This window comes from Arvicanthis niloticus, chromosome 1 (assembly GCF_011762505.2).
Source record: "Arvicanthis niloticus isolate mArvNil1 chromosome 1, mArvNil1.pat.X, whole genome shotgun sequence".
Classification (NCBI taxonomy): Eukaryota; Metazoa; Chordata; class Mammalia; order Rodentia; family Muridae; genus Arvicanthis; species Arvicanthis niloticus.
Window position 1 is genome coordinate 136,644,168 of NC_047658.1, and position 21,088 is coordinate 136,665,255.

Genomic DNA, 21,088 nt, shown 5'->3' on the forward strand with positions numbered 1-21,088 from the left:
GCAAATGAAAATTGTAAGGAAACAAACTGAAATGTAAAGCATAACCAGCGGACTTAAGCCAGCAGAAGGAAGAGCACCAGGGATGAATGGAGGCCAAGGTCAAGGACACGTTGCATCCAAATACCAGTAAGAAAATATAAGCGCGGCACAGTGTCCAAGAACTCCGGGATATTATCAATGGTCTAAACACAAAACCCTTCGATGAAGATCGCGCCTTCCACTGAAGCTCTCTCGTAGGTCTGACAGAGATGTAGACATACGAGACAAGATTATGACTAGCAAGTCAAAAAATGCAAAGCAAAACAGAGCAAAGCTAAAAACACCTCCAAGGGATATTACACACAGAGAAGGCAGGGGGGTCTCAATCATGAGAGTGCAGAAAAGAATACATTTACTGAGGGGAGCAGAACCAGAAAAGCTGCCCAGGGCATGACCAAGGCACTAAACTAACAGACAACTGATTCAGAGAGCAGAGGAGGAACGGAACTAGCAATAACACAACCCCAAATTACAAGAATTAATAAACAGCTCTCAGTACTATAGATTATTTCAGATAAAGAGATGCAATCTGACTGGCTGGGGGAAAAAAAAAACTAGATTCAAGTATCTGATGTTTTCAAGAAACAAAAGTAGCAAAACCCACCCACAGATTTAGAATCAGAGGCTTGGAGTCAATAGTCAAGTGAACTGCCTTTCTGCTGTCTGATGAAGTAGAGGTCAAACCAAACTTACTCAGAAGACATAAAGAAGGCCCCACTGCATACTAATAAAAAATATTTCATTAGGAACATATAGCAGATATAAATACATATATACTGAATATAGGTACTTTTAGTTTTAAAAAAACAAACACTAATGGACATAAAAGTTTATATAAATCCTGACACAATAAGACAGATGATTTCAGTGACCCAATGACATATTCACAGAGGTCATTTAAAAGCAAAATAAATAAAGAAATCTCATAGTTAAACTGCACTCTGGGCTGGCCATGGTGGCACACACCTTTGATCCTAGCACTTGGGAGACAGAGGCACGCAGTGCTCTGAGACTGAGGCCAGCCTCATCTAAAAGGTAGTTCCAGGACAGCCAGGGCTACACAGAGAAACCTGTCTTGAAAAACAAAACAAAATCAAAGCAAACAACAAACATCCTAAAACCCAAAACAAAACAAAATAAAACCCCACAAAAATCACATTATAGATGAAATGACTTCAGATATATGGAGTTCAAGCCAACAGTCACACAATATACATCAGCAGCCCTTGGAACCACCTCTAAAACAGATCTCATTCTAAAGGAATTTATTTTTATTTTATGTTCATTTTTTTTCCTCCATGTCTGTCTGTGTGAGGGTGTCAGAGGCCCTGGAACTGGAATTACAGGCATGTGTGAGCTGTCATGTGGGTGTTGAAAATTGAACCCAGGTTCTGTGGCAGAGGTGCTCTTAATCACTGAGCCGTCATTCCAGCTCCAAGAGAACAGGTCTTAGCAAGTAAAAGAAAATCAAACTAATGTTTTGAATCTAATTGGATCATACTGCAGATACTAGAGATCAATAGCAGAAGAAACCACAGAAACTACAGAAATACCCGAGGCTGACCACTATATTCATGAAGGGCCAGTGGGCCACTCAAGAAATCAGCAAAAAAAAGTTTTTAAATTAAGCAAATATGAAAGCACAACTTATCAGTATCTGTGGAATACAGTTAAGGCAGTCCCTAAAAGGAAATCTTATACTGTGAGTGCTTACATTAAAAACAACAGTGTGATGGCAGATATATAACCACGTGGGATATCTCAAAGCCTCAAACACAGAAAAAGAAGCCAAAATCCAAAGCAGTAGACAGCAAGAAATAATAAAGATCTGGGCAGAAATGAGTAAAATGGTGACTAGAAGAACAGTACATAAAAATCAATCCAGGAGTTGCTTCTCCAGAAAAATAGACAAGGTTGTCAAATCCATAGCCAAAATGACCAAAAGAATGAGAGAGAATGACCAAATTAATGGCATTAGAGATGAAAAATTGGATGTTACAACAGATTCCAGTAAAATCTAGAAGATCATTAAGAAAAACTTTGAACATTTAAATTCAAAGAACTGCAAAATCTCTCTATATATAAAGAACAAATTTGCCGGGCAGTGATGGCACATGTCTTTAGTCCCAGCACTTGGGAGGCAGAGGCAGGCAGATTTCTGAGTTCGAGGCCAGCCTGGTCTACAGAGTGAGTTCTAGGACAGCCAGGGCTACACAGAGAAACCCTGTCTCGAAAAACAAAGAAACAAACAAAAAAAGAACAAATTCCTAGACATGTACGACCTACTAAAGTTAAATCAGGAATCTATAACCAACTTCTAAAGATCTCTAATAAGCAACAAGATTGATGCAGAAATTAAGTCTCTAACAAAGAAAAACTCAGGATGGAAGGCTTCACTGCTGAATTCCTTCAAGAAAAGCCGAATCTAAAGAGCCACAAACTATTCCATAGTTAGAAAGAAAAACAGCATTACCAACTCATTATATGAAATAAGCATTATTCTTATAGCTAAAACAGAAGATGGCACAAGAACAAAAAAGAAAACTATAATTTCCATGATGAACACACGTATGAAAAATCTCAATAAAATCCTTTAAAGCTTAAAGATAGAGAAATAGCTCAGGCAGTTCTGCCTTTAGTCCCATTCCCAGGGGGATATAATGCTCTCATCTCCCCTCAGGCATTGACACACATGTGGCATACATATACACAAGGGTAAAAATAATAAAAAACATTTTTACACTCTTGAAAATAATTTTTACAAAGGCACATTATAATGATACACTATGGTCAAGTTTGTCTCATTCCAGGAAGGCAAGGTTGGTTCAATACACACAGAGACAGCACAGAACATAATTATCATTTTATTAGATGTAGAAAAGTCCTTTAACAAAGTTCAATGATGAGTAGCCCCAAAGAAACTAGTAACAGGAGGAACATGTGTCAACACAGTAAAGGCTATGGATAACACACTTATAGTCAACAGAACACTAAATGGAAAAGACTGTAATCTTTTCCTCTAAAATCAGGAAGAAGACAAAGGTGCTCCCCCATGAGTCCTACTCAATACAGTGTTCAAAATCTTAGCTAAGCATAAGACAAGAGAAAGAAGCAAAGCAGATGTAAATAGGAAAGGAAGAAGGCACATTGCTTTTCTGCAGACAACAGGAGCCTATGCCTAAAAGACCCAAAGTCTCCACCAGAAAACACTTAGACCCAATAAATACTTTCATCAATGAAGCAAGATACAAACTAAACATACAAAGACGAGAAGCTTTTCTATATGCCAATATTGAATTTGTCAAGGGCATTAAATCAAGGGAGAAATCCTAATCACAATAGCTTAAAAAAAACTAAATAAACTAAATAAATTTAGAAATAAACCCATCCAAGGAGATTAAAGACTGAAGACTTTAATACTTTAGTCTCTGAAGAAAGAAACTGAAGAATACACCAGAAGATGAAAAGACCTTTCACACACTCATGTGTTGGCAGAAATATGTTGGAGAAAATGGTTTTATTACTGCAAGCTATATACAAATGCAATGCAATCCCCATCAATATTCTGTTTGGCATTCTTTACAGAACTAGAAAAAACAACTCCAAAATTCCTACAGAAGCATGAAGTCCTGCAATAATCAAAGCAATACTAAGCAAGGGCAATGCTGGTGCTACCACAATGCCTGATCTCATCCTACAGAGCCAGAGTAACAAAATGGTATGGCACCAGCACAAAACCAGGCACTTAGACCAGTAGAATAGAAGACCTAGAAAAATCCACACAGCTACAATGTTTTGACAGAGATGTAAAATGAATAATTTGGAGAAAAGACAGCCTTTTCAATAAATGGTACTGGGAGAACTGGATATTGATCATGGAGGAACAAAACTAGATACATATCTTTCTCTTGGCACACACACACACACACACACACACACACACACACACACACACACAAATCAATTAAAAAAGCATCACAATTGTAGTGTCAGACCTAAAACTTTGACATTGCTTCCAGAGAATATGGTAATATATTCAAGATACAGACATGGGTAAGGACTTCCCAAAATGGTCTCCAAAAATACAGGAAACAATTCCAAGAATTGACAAATGGGATTTCAGAAAATTAAAATGTTTCTTTCCCAACAAAGGAAACATTTGCCAAATGAGGAGACAGCATATAGAATGGGGAAAAAAAATCTTAGCTAAATGTGTACCAGACAAGGAACTTACATCTAGAATATATGAAAGTCTGCAGAAATTAAATATCAAAAAAAAATTGTTCAAGCTGGGCAGTGGTGGTGCAATCTTTTAATCCCAGCACCTGGGAGGCAAAAAGCATGCAGATCTTTGAGTCTGCGGCCAGCCTGGTCAACAGAGTGAGTTCCAGGACAGCCGGAGCTACACAGAAAAACCCTTTTTCGAAAAACCAAACCAAGCCAAACCAACCAACCAACCAACCAACCAACCAACCAACCAACCAACCAACCAACTAACCACCCCCCAAAAAAACCTCCCAAAACAAAGCAATCAAAATCACTACCAACAAAAATCACCACCAACAAAAATCATTCACTCAAAACAGTTGGCTAGACAACTTTCAAATGTTTAATTGCCTAATTAATATATGAAAAAATGTTGAACATCCTTAATCATGAGAGAAATGCAAATTAAAATTGCTTTTGGATCTCATCTGACTCCAGTCAGAATGACTGTTGGTAAAACAAACAGGAGCAAATACTGGTGAGAGTGTGGGCTAGGACACACTCCTATACACAGCTAGTGGGGTTGTAAATCCAAGAAGCTACTATAGAAATAAGTGTGAAGGCCATGTAAGTCAGCTGTACCACCTCTGGACACGCACAACAGAAATACTTGTACATCCACGTTTATTGCTGCACTGTCATTCATAATAGCTAGGGAGTGGAAGCAGCTGGGTGTCCATCAACAGGGAGGCAGATAATGGAAAAGTGCATACACACAAATGAAACTGTGACATTTGCAGGAAAATGGGTGGAACCGAAAGTCATTCTGTTACATGAAGTAAGCTAGACCACAGAAGACAAACACCCTTGAGTCCTCTTATCTGAGGGGCGTGTGTGTGTGTGTGTGTGTGTGTGTGTGTGTGTGTGTGTGTGATGAAGTAGAATGTGCAAAAGGGGGGGTAGGAACTGCTCCTGATTTCGAAGAAGGGGAAAGAAAGGCTAATAGAATATACCTGACATGAAAACGGAAGGAGGTGCTATTTCAGAGGGGGAAAAGGACCAAGTAGAGGGGGGATGAGGAGGGTGAGAGAGGACAGTGGGAGAAGAAAATGAGTCAGAAGAAAGTGATCACACACACACACACACAAATGCACACAACACACACACACACACACACACACGTTATAATAGAATTCATTACTTTGCATGCTATTTAAAATGAATAAGATGATAGTAAAAATGCTGTCCCTGCATCTGTCTCCATTACAATTCAGCTTTTATCAGGCTGCTAGACAGTTTCTTGTGCAATTGTGACAAATGATTCAGGATTACTGACAAGATGCAGCATGTTTTATACTTCCCAGCTTGATGGCATCTGTAAATTGCCCCATAACAGACATTTAATAGCTGTGCTTACAGGCTTTAAAATACTTCTGATCCAATCTTCAAAATGTGTTTTTAAGTATGATGATGCTATTATACTCAATCCTCATATTCTGATGAGGATATATTTTTCATTATGTAGATAAACTGGAAGCTTAGAAAATTGAAATGACTGTCTTGGAAAAAGCTTTGATTGAAACCTGGGCTACCTAGCCTCTACTGCATAACATTTTTAGGATTGTCTACTTTATGCATATAGTATTTTGCCTACATATATGAGCACTACATGAATGCTCAATATCCAAGGTTAAACAGGGCCTGGTGTTCAGTTCCAGGACATCAAGATCCCAAATTATAGATGGTTGAGAGATACCACGTGGGTGCTGGGAACCTTTGACCATGACTTTTCCAACCTAGGCTTGCTTTATTTATTTGAAATGAAGTCTTGCTATGTAGCTCAAGCTGACCTTGAACTCAGAACCTTCTTGCCCCAGCCTCCAGAGTATGGTTTCACTTATGGCTTTATAGAGCAACTGCCTAAGAACTATAGAAAGATATATAGAACAAGGGCTGACCTCACACACCGATTCAGTCTTGTTACTGTCTGGGTGTGGAATCCAGCTTTGTGACCACAGCGAAAGGACAGAATCTTGCCCCCTGTCTCTACACCAGTGCCACAGCAGACAACTAGCTATTAACTTTTACTTGTTAACCAGGCCATGCTAAAAGCTCTAACTCTAAATGTCTTATCTTCCACCTCATATTTGTTTGTGCAGTTTTTGAAGGTCATAAAAGATTTTGTCCGATTCCTCGGAACTCCCCCTTATCATTATCAAAGAATGGAGGAACTTTGTGAAAAGATTAACGGGTGGAGCAAATCTCTAGTTCATGCTTCTCCTAGGAATCTCACCGAGAGCTGGAAAGCATTCTAGCACACAGAGTAAAGAGCTCAACATTCAAGACTAGCACTGGTACGCCTCACTCTTACTTCACCGAGAATGGTTTTCACTGTAGATAATGGTGAACAAGTAAGTTGCTCAATTTTTCCTGTGTGGTTTAACAAAGGACTTAAATCCTATAAGCTTATTGTTAATCATCTATTTTTCCTTGCCCACATTACCTTTAGCTTTGGCGACATTTACTTAAAGAAACCATGCATTGTGTGGTGGCACACACCTTTGATTCTAGCATTCACCAGGCAGAGGTAGGAGGATTTCTGTGTGTTTGAGGCAAGTAAGTGCTACATTATGAGTCCTTGACTCGAAAATAAAGGAAAATAAACCGTTAGATGTAAGATCTGAATAACAGCATCGCGTATGAAAGGGATGTGGGTGCTATGGATGCTTCATTTGGGTTGACAAACCTGGGGCTAAGAGTAAAAAAGTCCTATACAGAATGGCCCCAGTTATTTCTTTATCTTATTATTTATCCCCTTTGCTTTTACTGTCTTCTACAGAGTGTCCTTAAAAGTGCTAAACACATTCCCTTTTCAGAATCCTTCTCATTGGTAGCTCCTTTTCTTGAAATCAGATAGTTCCAGGACTGGATCATTCTCATCCTTCAAATTTCTTCTCAAATGTCACTTTAGGAGGTCTTTTCTGGTCATCCCCATATAACATCTCCACTCACCTTCGTGTGTGTGTGTGTGTGTGTGTGTGTGTGCATGTTACTGGAAATCACACAGCACAGTGCAGATTTAAAGCATATTTTGTGGCTTCTGTAAGACTAGAGCATACAGAATGGAGGTTGTCCCTGTCTCCTATCCATATACAGAATGGAGGTTGTCCCCGTCTCCTATCCGTATACAGAATGGAGGTTGTCCCCGTCTCCTATCCGTATACAGAATGGAGGTTGTCCCCGTCTCCTATCCGTGGGAGCCTTTGCCTAGCAGGGAGCAAATTCTTGAATGAATGAGCGTGGCTCTTTGGGACCCTGCGTGTCATTTCTTCTTTCAGCCCGTCCCTTCGCACAAGTGGTGGCTAACTGAAGTCAGGCACTTGGGTCTCAGTGCCCGGTCCACGGTGCCACGTCCCCTGGGCCAAACGCTTAGGGCAGGGAAGCCGCATGTGGAAGCGAAAGCAGGAAGGGGAAAGTCTCCGCGGAGGCAGCGGCCGCCTATCCTATCAGCTCCGGCGCACCGGGGCCTTCCCGGTCCGGGCTGACTCATTCCCAGCCGTCTCCTCGGCGAGCGGAGGCCGCAAGCACGCCCAGAGACTGCACCAACCCGCACCCGGCCCGCTCCTCCTCCTCCTCCTCCTCGCGCGCTCCCGCCCGGGGGCTGCCCCGGGAATCTCCACGCGCGCCTCCGCTTCCCCGGAGCCCGCCGCCGCCTCTCCGGCCCGGGCCCAACCCTGCGGAGCGGCCCCGCGGGCGGCGCAGGCGCAGTGGGGCGTGCCGGCCTCCGCCCCCAACCCCCGCCGGCTTGCGGGCGCCCGGCTCCGCCGCTCCGGGCCGCTTGCCTGAAGCTGCGCGGCGACAGAGCCCGCCGCGCAGGGGCGACTGAGCCGGCGTCGCGGGCCGAGCTGAGGCGGCGTGCGGCCCCTGGAGGGCGGGGGACGGGCTCGGCGCGCGGTGGGCGTGGCGTGGGCTGCAGGAAGCTGAGGCAGAGCAGAAAGGGGGCAGCAGCGGCCACCGCCGGCCTCCCGCCGCGCTGACAGGCTGGGCGGGCCCCGGCTCTGGGCGAGCTCGCGCGGCGTCGGCGCTTCGGCCGCGGCCCCGGGTCCGGAGGCGCCCGTCCGGGTGAGGGCTGCAGGCGGCTGCCGGATCCGCCTCTGCGGGATGTGAGTGCGGGCCAAGCCCGCGCGGGAGGGCCCCCGAGGGCCCAGCCTGGCGGCCGCTCGACCCTACGCCCGGCTCGGGGGCTCCCTAGACCTCGGCCCGCCCGACACGTCTCGGAGGAGCGGATCCTGCGCGCCTCGGGGCGCTCCTGTGTAGCCCGACCCGTGTCGCCGGTGGGTGAAGTCCCTGGCTGCTGGATGGGGGTTGGGGGGGCAGCGGTTCTCCCTGCGATCCCGCCTTCTGCTCTCTACTTAGCCCCCTGCTACTGCCAGGGAACTTCCAAGCTAGAAAACCTGTGGGTTTCCGACAGCCTAGGAAGGAGTGGCTGGCTGTTGCTACATGCATGCATCCCGGTGTGCCCCAGAACCCGACCCCCCTCTTTCTTATTCTTCTGTAAATTTCTCTAGACATCTAAACCAGCGCAGGGGGAAAGAAAGAGCATCTATTTGCCCTGGGTTTCTTAGGTAGTGACTGCTGCTTCTGTTTTTAGGTTCCTGAAGCAGGCGACGGGAACAAGATGTGAACTGTTTTTCCTCCCTAGAAAAAGAGGCCCTTCTTTCCTCTCCCGCGAAGGTGGGTGTTAGAGCTCGGGGCTGCTCGGGTGCTGCAGTTAAAGACAAGGGTGTCTGAGATCTGCGAGCCAGCTCCTGCTAGGGAGGCTGGATGCTTGTGTAGAACGGCAGGACTAATTGCTGCTTACTGCGAAAATGGCAGTGTTGAACTTTTCCTGTTGCCGTGGGAGAGTAATTGGGTGGTATTTATTGTGTCTCTTGAATCCTTTAAGAAGCGGTCTTTGTTGGTTTTACAGTGTGGTCTTGCAGAGAAAAAGAAGTCGTCCCCGTCTCCCCTTTCTCTTTAGGTAGCCCGAGTCTTAATTTTCAAGTAATTAGAAATACCGGTTGAGGGAACACATTGGTTGTTTTTGCTGGGTTTCTGCTGCCACATTGAATGCTTCCTGTATTCACCTGCTTGCTTTGTCGGTTGAATGTACGTAGTTTGCTTTCCGGTGGTTACTAGTCTATCAGGGGAAAGTCCTTTTTCCTGAATGAAAGGACAGGAGCAGCTGAGTGTGTCACGGAGAGGAGGAGAAATGCGGAGAAGGGAAACAAATGGGAATAAGGGAGTCGGAGGTTGCTTTTGGTTTCATAATAGGTTTTTTGTATGAGTGAGTTGGTTGGCTTACTGCAAATATTCTGATACAATTCCCAGCGGATTTGAAAATGAATCATCAATTTTTGTTCCTCTGTCTCTATATTCTTTACCTGTTTACTATTCCAAGTATTAAGATCATTTGGTTGTATGTGAGTTCGATTGAGTGTGGTACATCTGCAGACTGATGTGTCCAGGACTTTATCCTAATAGTGTTACAGGCACTAGCATGTACCTGTACAGGAAAGCTGCAGTACATGTAGGCTAGAGAAGCACTTATGTTTATTTTTTTGCTTTTATGACGCATTGTGGAACTTGCTCTGTGGACCAGGCTAGCCCCCAACTCAGAGATCCTCCTGCCTCTGCCTTCCAAATGCTGGGATTAAAAGCCTGTGCCACCACCCACTCAGCTTCATTTGTTTCTTTTAGTGTCTTTTCCTTTGTAATTTGAAGGTGTCTTGGATGTGAAAAGCAAACCTATTTTTCTCTACTTTACTAGGATAGTTAATTCTTGAAAGATGGGATCCTTTTCTGGCAAAATAAGAAAGACCATTGGCTTTGGAGTTAGATCTGAGCGTGTAGACTTATGTTAGAATAATGGTGTTCTTTCCACATAGCAGCAGTATTACTTAAATTTATTTTCTCAGAACATTGTGTGAGGATTGATTGGATGCATGCAGAGTAGTAAGTGGTTTGGCCGCTTTTGAAATTCTTAGCTTCTCATAGCTGGGCACGCAGAGGAGGTTTCTAGCTGGGCGGTGCATAGGTGTTCAGTCCCTGGTGCTTCTTCCATAAAGCATGGAGAAACTGCATGGCAGGGTATTTACAGCCTCTGTATGGAAAGGATTTGACTCCTAAGTCTCCTGGTGCTGCCCTCTTGTGGTTAACTGCGCAAAGGCTTGTCCTTTGCTCCTCCCCATTACACGGTTTTTCCTTTTTAGGCTCCCACTCTTAGTTCTCAGTTTCCCAAACTCTGTCAGGTGCTAGGGCATCAGGGAACTGATGGCTTTCACCACTCACCTGAGGTTATTTCAGATGTAGAAAGTTCCGTCCATTCTTACAGTGTCTTTGTAAAGCTGTATCTTCAGAGTTTACTAAATGAAAAGCAGCTATTTAGTGTGACAATTAGTGTGTAACAAGAAATGTGGCAGTGCTTAGGATGATACCAAGGGCTGAAGAATTGTCAGTACCCTAGCAGCACTAGACCCCAACAATGCTAAATTTTTTGACCCTACTTGAGTATTTCCTTGGCTTAAAACATAATAAAGAAATTGCTAACTTTCAGGATTCCTCAAATGAAGATAGTTCAGTTGTAGTTTGCTTTTCTGATAAAAATTTTCAGTTCAAAGCCAGTATCAGTTCATAATGGCTTAATGCAGTGCTTTTAATAATTTCTGTATGGCATCTGCTAGGTTCTTCTGATAATGCCTGTATGACGTCTGCTAGGTTCTTCTAAGAATGCCTGAATGCTGTCTGCTAGGTTCATTCACATTGTAATTATTCCTCTTGTGTACCTGCTACTCAAGTCATTTCACAGTTTTTATTTTATTCTGCACAGGTCTCTTACCACCATGTTTTTAATAATCTTTTTGTCCCAAATGAAAACTGTTATTTTATACTACTGCTATAATTTGGATCTTGAATGTTCCTGAACAGTTTTTGTGTCAAAGCTTTTGTTACCAGGCTTTGGACTGCAGTAGGCATGCTCTAAGGGGAAGGCAGGAGATCCTGAGATGCTAACTTCTCTTCTGCTTCCCTGCTGCCATGGCAACCAGCCCTTTCTTATATTAACAATTCTCTGCTGGTTAGAAAGACAGTTTTGAGCCCTCTACATTTTACACAATTTCATAGAGCAGGAATAGATTATATCAGTTGTAAAGGCCCTTAGACGACACACTATTTCAGTGTCTGTGCTAAATTGCCCTGTTTGTGTTTCCTGTGTTGCTGTAGGGAAGGCTTGCCAGTGTTACTTAGAGTCTCCTGTCCTTGTGTTCAACAGCATTTTCCCACACTCCAGGTTGAGTCCTTTCTGACAGTTGCCCCGAGGCTTTATTAGGCCTTTATTTGATTTCCTCAAGGAAGACTTTGGGTGGGTTCTTATCTCTTTCCAGCTACTGTAGAACTGTCCCATAATCCAGTGGTTCTTAGACTTACAAACGGGATTTACTGAAATGTGTATTGTTGGATTCTTTCTCCAGAGTTTGTGCTTCAAGTAGGTCTGGAGTGGAACCTCCATTTCTTACATGCATCTATATTTCTTACATGCTTTCCAAGGACCACCAACCACACTGTGAAAATAACTGATTTAAACTGCTTGGCAAAGTTTTTTTCTGTTAAACTGTGTTGGCAAGATTGTCTCTTTTGCTAGTCTACAGTGGTACCTTTATAGTGCAGGAGTAGTCATAGGCTGTACATAAATAAATGGCATGCTGTGTTTCAACCAAGGTTTATTTACAAAAACAGCCAACTGGCTGAATTTGGCACATAAACTAAAATATGAAAATTCCTGATGTATATTATCATCACATAATTCCACAGTCTCCGTGAGTTACTGATGTACTTTTCATTTATTTAGAGCAAAACTTATATTGAAAGGGCTGTTTGTCTTTTTAAAAAAAATTCTTAAAGTTTATTTTCTTTAGCAAGTCACACATTTAATGTTTTATAATTCAAAATAGTATTTTTGTATATGTGTTATTTTGTTTGTGAAATAGAAGAAGGCTTGTCGGATTAGATGCGGCATGTGTTCCTGATTGCAAAACACACACATTGCCAAGTTAGTGTAGAAACACGAAGTGCTTTTTATATCTCTACTACAGTGTTTCAGGTGGCCCAAGTCTGCTAACTGGAGACATGGGAATCATAGTCTGACCATTTACAAACTTTTAATTTTCCATTGGGACTTGTATGTTCCAGGACACACTCTTCCTATGTTCTTCATACCCATGTCCCTGCAAATAATGCTGTGCTTTTTGTTGTCTAAATTATCATTCCCCATTCTTTACTTTTAGAGCATGCATGTATGCGTGCGTGTGTGTGTGTGCGTGCGTGCGTGCGTGCGTGCGTGTGTGTGTGTGTGTGTGTGTGTGTGTGTGTGTGTGTGTGTATTAAAGAATACCAGTGCCTGGGAAGGCCACAAGAGGGCATCGGATGAAGCACTCATTAGGCACCAGACAGGGCGGGTGAAATATGGAAGAGTAGGAAGCTCTTCAACCCCTGAACCATGTCTCCTCAAATTCTTTTTCTTGTAGAGGTCTAGTCTACGCTTCAATTGTGCATGAGATGTCTAAAAGCCTTCTCTGTTGTAATAATCATGGTCATTCTTCCCTGGTCATCTTTTGGCCCTAAGTGAGGAATTTAGTATTAGATTATACAGTAAGTAAATGAAAGGTATAGACTTTAGGAATCAAGAGACACATTTAATATTTATTAATTACAGAAACAAAGGTAGTAAAATTCCCTTATCAGACATAATTAGTTTGCAGTGAGGACAGTCTAGAGGTGATTTTTAGGTTTCTCTGCTCTCCTAGTTCAGTAGTTTCATCTATTATGCTATTTTCTCATGGTCATTTGTTTGAAAAGCCAACTGTTTTAGTATTCTAAAGCATAGGAATAAATTTAGATAATATTAGGTTCTCAAATGATTATATTTGAGGTTTTTCTATGTATGTGTGTATTTATATACATAATTAAAAATTATTATGGCAACTTTTTAATCTTCACTTACTTGACATAATTTTGGCATCAGGGACTGGCTGAAATAATCAGTGAGACATTGTGCTTCTCACCTGTAGGAAACTCTCAGTCTAGTGATGAAAGATGATCAGAAAGCAAACATGTGACCTAACCTTTGAGAGGTCAGGACTGGTGGCTCTTGGGTGGAGCAGGGACAGGTGGAGAGAGGGAGCCTGAGAACTTTGTGGAGATGGTGATTTCTAGAGGGTCTGGGTAACATGGAAGAGCATGGGCCAGACCATGACAGTATTGTGCATTTCATTTTATGTGGAGGGAAATCCTACACATATAGAACAGAATAACTTAGAGGCAAGTTCAGAATTAAGCACTTGAAACTACTTCCATTTCAGGAACTAGAGATGTCCCAGTATCTTACAAATTCTATCTCCCATTAGTGTATTTTGAGTTTAACTTTGCTTTTAATGTTCTTTTTTGTCTTAATACATAAATGCATTTGCCATAATCGACTAATCACTCTTGCTCAACCTTATTTAAAATGGTTACCTTAAAGCTTACAGTTTTCTACAACTTGCTATTCTGTTTTTAATATTTATCTATGTTAAATTAAAGCTACAGTTTTAAACAGCCAAGGAACTTACTTTCTATAGTGTGGATACACCAAAGTATTTACTCATTTTCTTCATAATTTGGTTGTTTGGAGGTCTGTTTGGTTAGCTGTGACTTTGGAAGTGGAGGTGCAGTGTGTGTTAGTGTTCATGTGAGTGAGTCTCTGTAGGGTTTGTAACTAGGAAAAGAACCCTTCTTCATGGTTGTAGTCTCAGCTCGTGTCTGGGATCCTCAAAACCCTTCAAGAAGGGTAACATAACAGTTCTGAGACGTTTGTTACATGGCATTGACACGTGTACAGATGCTATAAAGGCACTAAAGATACAACATAACTGCTACAGTGTAGATCAATGCAGTGATACCAACTACAGTGTAATCATAGTGTGCATGTGTGTGTGCACGTGTGTGCATGAGTTTGTCTGTGTGTGTTTCATTCACAGAAAAAGGCCAATTTGAATTATTTATGTTTTTATTCTTTTCATACTTTTTTTTGGTAGAAAAACAGTACATTTTCTAAAGGGCCAAATTCATTTAATGAAGCAAACATTTCCTGAGTGCTTCTGGAGTTCTGCATTATATGTGGTAGTATAGGCTTGTGCTGTAAGCTACTGGAGAAGCTGAAGAAAGTCCCATTTGGACTACCAAGCATCTTCAAAGGCTAGTCTGGCTAACTTATGAGATCCTGGCTCAGAATTTTAAAATATTTCAGAAAAGACTGGGAATATGATTCAGGGGTAGAGCCCCTACCTAGCTTGTGTGAGGCTCTATATTTAATCCTCAGGATTGAAAACAGGAAAAAAAAAAAAAAAAAGAAAGAAAAGAAAAGAAAGAAAGAGCGAGCCAAGCTGAAAGTATCTTCAGATTACAAATACAAGTAGCGAGGGTACCTTGCTGGATTCCTTGTATAGAAACTAGGAACTTTGACCTTATGGTATAACATGGACTAGAGTTAATTTACTGCTAACCATTTCCTCCCTCAAAATCAGCATATTTTCAACCCGTAGGTCATGACCCCTTGAAAGTTGAACAACCCTTTCCCGGGGTCACCTAAGACCATCGGAAAGCACAGGTGTTTACATTATGATTTATAAGTAATTTCAAAGTAGCAACAAAGATAATTTTATGGTTGGGTTTCATCACAACTTGAGGAACTAACTATATTAAAGGGTCCCAGCATTAGGAAGGGTGAGAACCACTGGCCTAAATGAACATCTTGCCAAATGCTACATGATGCTATAGCATTAGGTAAGTTACAGACTTAGGAAGAAGACATGATACACGTTTTCAAATCCTAAGATGAAGCTAAAAATCTTCTATTTTGTTCTGGTTGGGTCTGCACATATCTCTTCATGTAGAAATCTTAACTTGGTATTGTCAGAACTAGTTCTGTATATAGATATCCAGGTAGGCTATGTTGACACTCAACATTGTCTTATTACAATTATTCATTGTTATGGAAAAGTGAAGGTGTGTGTGTGTGTGTGTGTGTGTGTGTGTGTGTGTGTGTCTGTCTGTCTGTCTTGGGGGGTTGAGGTGAGTTAAGGATTAAGGTGAAGTAGAGAATGGTGAAATGTACCTATAAACCAAATTTCAAAAACGATAGCCATCTTAAAATTTAAAACAATTCATTTTTATTTCAGGTAAAAAAAAAATTTTTTTAAAGATAATATCTTCCTTCGTAGTCTCAGTTGACCCAAATTCAACAGGTTGCCTAAGCTGACCTCAGATTCATGGCGGTCTTCCTGCCTCAGCCTCTTAAGGGTTAGGATCACAAGCATGAAACACTGCACCTGCCTTTACAAGGTTTGAAAATGAACTTTTAGTTGAAGTATATCAGAGCCCTAAGTGTAGAGCCTCACAGATGTTCAGAAACAAACGCGTAGTGTTAGTCACTACACCCGTCATCGAGCATGCACAGAGTATTGCTAACATCCCCGGGGCCTTTTGGGCCTCTGCTCATTTCCTATTCTCTTGCTGTCATGGTCCTGCTGTGATGACCATTGTCCTTACGTTGTCACCATAAGCAAGAGCAGCTGAGCGGTCTGGAAGTAAATTGGAGAGGCTCTGTAGTTAACAGAGTTTTGTTAGTAGAACTTGGAGGGATTGACAAAATTATATTTTTTGGATGTCTGGTTGCTTAGATTTGCCTGGAATAGAAAGTAGAGACACGAAGCATTCGATTAAAAGCATCCTGGAACTTTTCTTCATGATAAATAATAAGCTAATCCCATTGTCAAGAAATGGTCAAACTTTGCTGCATTAAACAGACCACAAAAGTCTTACATTGTTAGATGGAAAAATAAGACACCGTGGATGACGGTGGACTATATAATTGCATCAAAACACACCAGAAAAACAGTGCAGTGATGTCTTTAATGTGTTGAAGGAAAAGACCTGTAGATAGAAATGTGAGAATGTGAGTTTTTTTTTTTTTTTTTTATTCCAAAGTCCTTGGAGAAAAATGCATGGAGACTAGAAAAAGATGTTTTAGCAGGAGGAAATGAATCCAGAAGGGAGTCCTTGGATCCCAATGTGAACACGAACATATATTTATCAAAATTACTCTTTAATACTAACAATATACATTAGTTGACCTGTTTAAAAACAAACTCATCTTTGTTATATTTTCCATTGTTTTAAATTTTGTTTCATTGATCTTTGTCTATTCCTAATTATTTCCTCCCTTCCTTCTGACTTTGAGCTTTGATGGTTCTTTTTGCTCACCCTGAGGTGTAGTATTAGAGAGTTTCCTTTTATCTTTATGTAAGCACTTACTGTTACAAACTTCCCTCGCTTTCTCTGTGTTTGATTGACTTCTATAACTAACAAAGACTTTATAATAAATTACAAAAATATTCTTAAATTATATAAATTTGAACAAGTCAAAATTCTTTAAGGTTTAGTAAATTTACTTGCAGATAGTCTTTAGAAAACTTGTAACTTTGTATCTGTTTCAACAGTTGCCAAATGGGAATTTTTGTTTTTTATTGTTTATTTTATACACTGACATTTTCATAAGGTATGCATTTTTATAATTAAAGACTAATTCTAATATTTTCTTTAGTAATTAAGTCCTTATAGTTGTAGAAAGAAATATGTTTCAAGTTGTAATTATGTCTCTTTGATTGAGACAAGGACATACTGTGTAGCTCTGGTTGTCCTGGAACTTGCTATATAGAGCAGGCTGGTCTTGAGTTTGCAGAGATTTGCTTGCCTCTGCCTCCCAAATGCTGGTATTAAAGGTGTGTGCTATGCCCAAGTGTAATTCATTCATATTTTCTCCCTCCCCCTCCCCCTCTCCTCTCCCTCCCCCTCCCCCTCCCTTCCCCTCTCCCCCTCCCTTCCCATCTCCCCCTCCCTCCCCCTCCCCCTCCCCTCCCTCCCCCTCCCCTTCCCATCTCCCCCTCCCTTCCCATTTCCCCCTCCCTTCCCATCTCCCCCTCCCCTCCCTCCCCCTCCCCTTCCCCTCCCTCCCCCTCCCCTTCCCCTCCCTCCCCCTCCCCCCTCCCCCTCCCCCTCCCCTTCCCCTCCCTCCCTCCTCCCCCTCCCCTTCCCCTCCCCTTCCCCTCCCTCCCCTTCCCCTCCCTCCCCCCTCTCCCCTCCCCCTCCCCTTCCCCTCCCTCCCCTTCCCCTTCCCCTCCCTCCCCCCTCCCCCTCCCCTTCCCCTTCCCCTCCCTCCCCTCTTCCCCTCCCCTTCCCCTCCCTTCCCCTTCCCCTCCCTTCCCCTTCCCCTCCCTCCCCTCTTCCCCTCCCCTTCCCCTCCCTCCCCTTCCCCTCCCTCCCCCCTCTCCCCTCCCCCTCCCCTTCCCCTCCCTCCCCTTCCCCTTCCCCTCCCTCCCCCCTCCCCCTCCCCTTCCCCTTCCCCTCCCTCCCCTCTCCCCCTCCCCCCTCCCTTCCCCCTTTCTCTCCCTCCCCTTTCCCCCTCCCCCTCCCCTTCCCCTTTCCCTCCCTCCTCCCCCCTCCCCCTCCCCTTCCCCTCCCTCCCCTTCCCCTTCCCCTCCCTCCCCCCTCCCCTTCCCCTCCCTCCCCTCTCCCCCTCCCCCCTCCCTTCCCCCTTTCTCTCCCTCCCCTCTCCCCCTCCCCCTCCCCCTTCCCCTTTCCCTCCCTCCCCCTCCCTCCCTCCCCCTCTCCTCCCTTCCTCTCCTCTCCCTCTCCCCCTCCCTCTCTCCCCCTCTCCCCCTCTCTCACTCTGTCTCCCTGCCTCTGCCGCCCCCCCCCCCCACCTGCCTGTTTGTCTTTCTGTCTCTGTGTCTGACTGACTGTCTCTCCTGTATCTTTCTCCAGTTCTGAAATTCTCTATGTAGACCAGGCTTGGAATTCCCTTAGTAGGATGTATGTATGTATGTATGTATGTATGTATGTATGTATGTATGTAATACTTAGAGCAGTGCTTTGTCAGTAGCAAATGCTTTAAGGTTTTCTTTGATGTTATTTTTACTTATTTAATTTGCTTTTTGTAATGGACTCTGACTGTGTGGCCTTCCCCCTGCCTCTGTCTATACACCACCACTCCTATATTATCAGTTGTTATTACCAGTATTTTTCTCATGTCCATGATTATGTATATTGGGAGGGTTGTCAAGTCATGAAATATTCCAAATAGGCAAGCTTTTATTTTAGGTGCCAGCTAGATTCTGGTAGAATTGTCTAAGTATGATATAAGTGAAACTGTGCAAAAACAGTTTTTACTCTTTTCATCTTCCAGTATCAAAGAGTGACATCCTCATTTATGTTGATGGTTTTACAGGTCTCCTACACTTGAACTCTGTGCACTTGCCCTTCAGGTCCCTGCTTCCTCCACAGCTCCTGTCACCGGTAGCATTAAGTCTGTGTTTGTATTCCCTCTCATCATCTCCCATGCAGTCTGAGTTCATGAACTCTTGTTGCCTAGACCACCACAGCAGCTTTCTAGCTTCGTTACTTTAATGTCCTGAATCGTAGTCTGCCCTATAAAGTTTAAATTCTTTGGTTGTTTACTTCTTTCTTTAACCTTGTACTATATCCATCAAGATTGTATTAATCATAAATCACTAGGTGATGGGAGGTAGATGGCACCTACCTCAGCCTCCGAAGGGTTAGGATCACCCTAGCTAATCATGTCCAAGAATCTTCTCTCTTGGCCTCATGGTTTTGAGGTGAGTACTCTGTCCTAAATTCTTGTGCAGACTCAGGAGAAAGAAGGTGAGAGGAAAATACATAGAGATCATGCTGACAGGTCAGCTCCTGTTAAGGATGGGCCTCAAAAACTCCCCAGTAACTTGGTGAATCTTACTTGCTGAAACTGGTTTACATAGCTGTCCATGAGTAGGGAAGACACTTAGAGATGCCCACAACACTGAGCTTCTTTCTTACAAGGAGGAAGAACTGCTCGCAATCCTGACACAAATATCCATGTTTTACTCCTCCCACGCAGGTGTAAAATTCCTGCTGTTTTAACTCTTGAGCTCACAGCGCCCACAGTGCACTCCCCTAGACTACATTAAATGCATCTGACCGTTTAAAGTTCATCAGATGATTCCAGTTTGAAGTTAACACTCCTTCCTCCACTAAAGCAATTGTCCGGGTAACTCGCGTGGTAAATGATGTTCCTATGTGTGAAGTCTTCAGTTGTCTGTAATTCATTTAAGTGTAACACGTTTGTGTTGTTGTTTTGGTTTGTTTTAATTTTTTATTTATAATGGGACTTACTAGGATCTGGCAGTGGTATAGATAATGACACAGAGGCTCTTTAATCTTTTAAAGCTTAGACCTTTCAGCTAAGGCAGCCTCCCAGCCAGCTATCATGCTTAGCCTGACCAATCCTGGCACTACATCCTGCCACATGGGTAGCTGTACCTCTCTGCTCTGGTCCATCCTTCATTCTCCTCCAAGTCTGCTGGCGAGTCTTCTTCCAGCATTTAGGGGAGCTCTGCCCTCCACTCTGTGCCTAGCTATTGGCTGTTAGCTCTTTTTAACAGCCATTCAAATACAATTCTAGATTGCCTCTAGGCTCGTGAGCAAAGATGAATATTTACAAAATATGGGGCCAGAGACTGGCCATAGAAATAACAAAACCAAGATCCTGCCAGCATTTAGCTCTCTGTGGGTCCAGAGTTAACAATTGAATGTACAAAGACATATCTTCACACAGTGTACCTCAACAATTTATTTTACGTGTGTGTGTGTGTGTGTGTGTGTGTGTTTGTGGTGCTGTTTGTAGAGGGCAGAAGGAAGTGTTGGTGTCCATGGAACTAGAGTTAGAGAGGATTGGGAGGCACCTGTGAGGTGGGTGCTGGGTGCTGGGTTCTCTGGAAGAACAATCTCTTTATGGCGGAACGTCTCTAGCTCCTGTTTGGTTAGTTACTGCTACCTATTTATATTCCCTGTTAGATTTATAGCTGGAATTTTATGATTGTCTACTTGAAGTTCATAGTCTGGTTTCTTGTGCTGTACTTCTGTGTGATGGTGTACATACTTAGTCAGTCAGTCACTTGGACAGAGTCATAGCTTTCAGTAAGACTTCTTTGTATCTGAGGGGTAGCTTTCCTAATGCCACTGTATTGTTTTCTCTAATAGGCCAATGTTCTGAAAAAGGCTCTGGATGGGAATGGCTTGCCTAACAATGACAGAAATGGAGGCAGCCTCCGCATCTCCTGTACATCAGAATGGTGATATTCCTGGAAGTACTAATTCTGTGAAGCAGATAGATCCAGTCCTTCAAGTGTATCTGTACCATTCTCTTGGGCAAGCTGAAGGTGACTATCTGAAGTTTCCAAATGGAGAGTATGTTGCAGAAGAAATTTGTGTGGCTGCTTCTAAAGCTTGTGGTAGGTATTAAAAATCACCACTTTTCTTATTTATAGATTATTATTTTACTAATTTATAGGTTATCATGTTACTCGGGTACAATATACATGTATAATTTATTATGGCTATTAGCTGTTTTACATGCCTAACAAAATGGCAGCAACATTAAAGTAGAATGTAAACTGATTGACATAGAGTAGATGTCAAAACTAATTGAAGCCTGTAAATGTTTGCTGAGACCATAGTAGGTGATGAAAGACTCTTGTCATGGGATATCTTATAAGTCAAACTTTTTTTCAGGTGGTACAGGGTTTGCTATGTAGCCCAAACTGGTCTGGAACTGACTGAATAGCCCAGGTTAGCCTTGAGTTTGCTGTTATCCTGTTATCTCAGGCTCTCATATTCTGAGATTATAGATAGGAACTTACATCTCCAGCTTTATAAG

The 21,088-nt window shown here is 42.7% G+C and overlaps 1 protein-coding gene across 2 annotated transcripts in view; it reads left to right on the plus strand.

The window, feature by feature from the left end:
* Positions 1–8,227: 8,227 nt before the first annotated feature.
* Jak2 (Janus kinase 2) overlaps positions 8,228–21,088 on the plus strand; it is a 60,199-nt gene continuing 47,338 nt past the window's right edge. The window contains exons 1-3 of one of the 2 annotated variants that reach the window (XM_034509401.2): positions 8,228–8,579; positions 8,897–8,979; positions 20,413–20,663. In XM_034509401.2, the coding sequence (XP_034365292.1) occupies positions 20,438–20,663 (226 nt within the window). In that variant the 5' untranslated portion in view covers positions 8,228–8,579; positions 8,897–8,979; positions 20,413–20,437. Of the gene's footprint in view, positions 8,580–8,896; positions 8,980–20,412; positions 20,664–21,088 lie in introns of those variants that run through there. The other variant, XM_076918981.1, reaches the window with a different exon arrangement.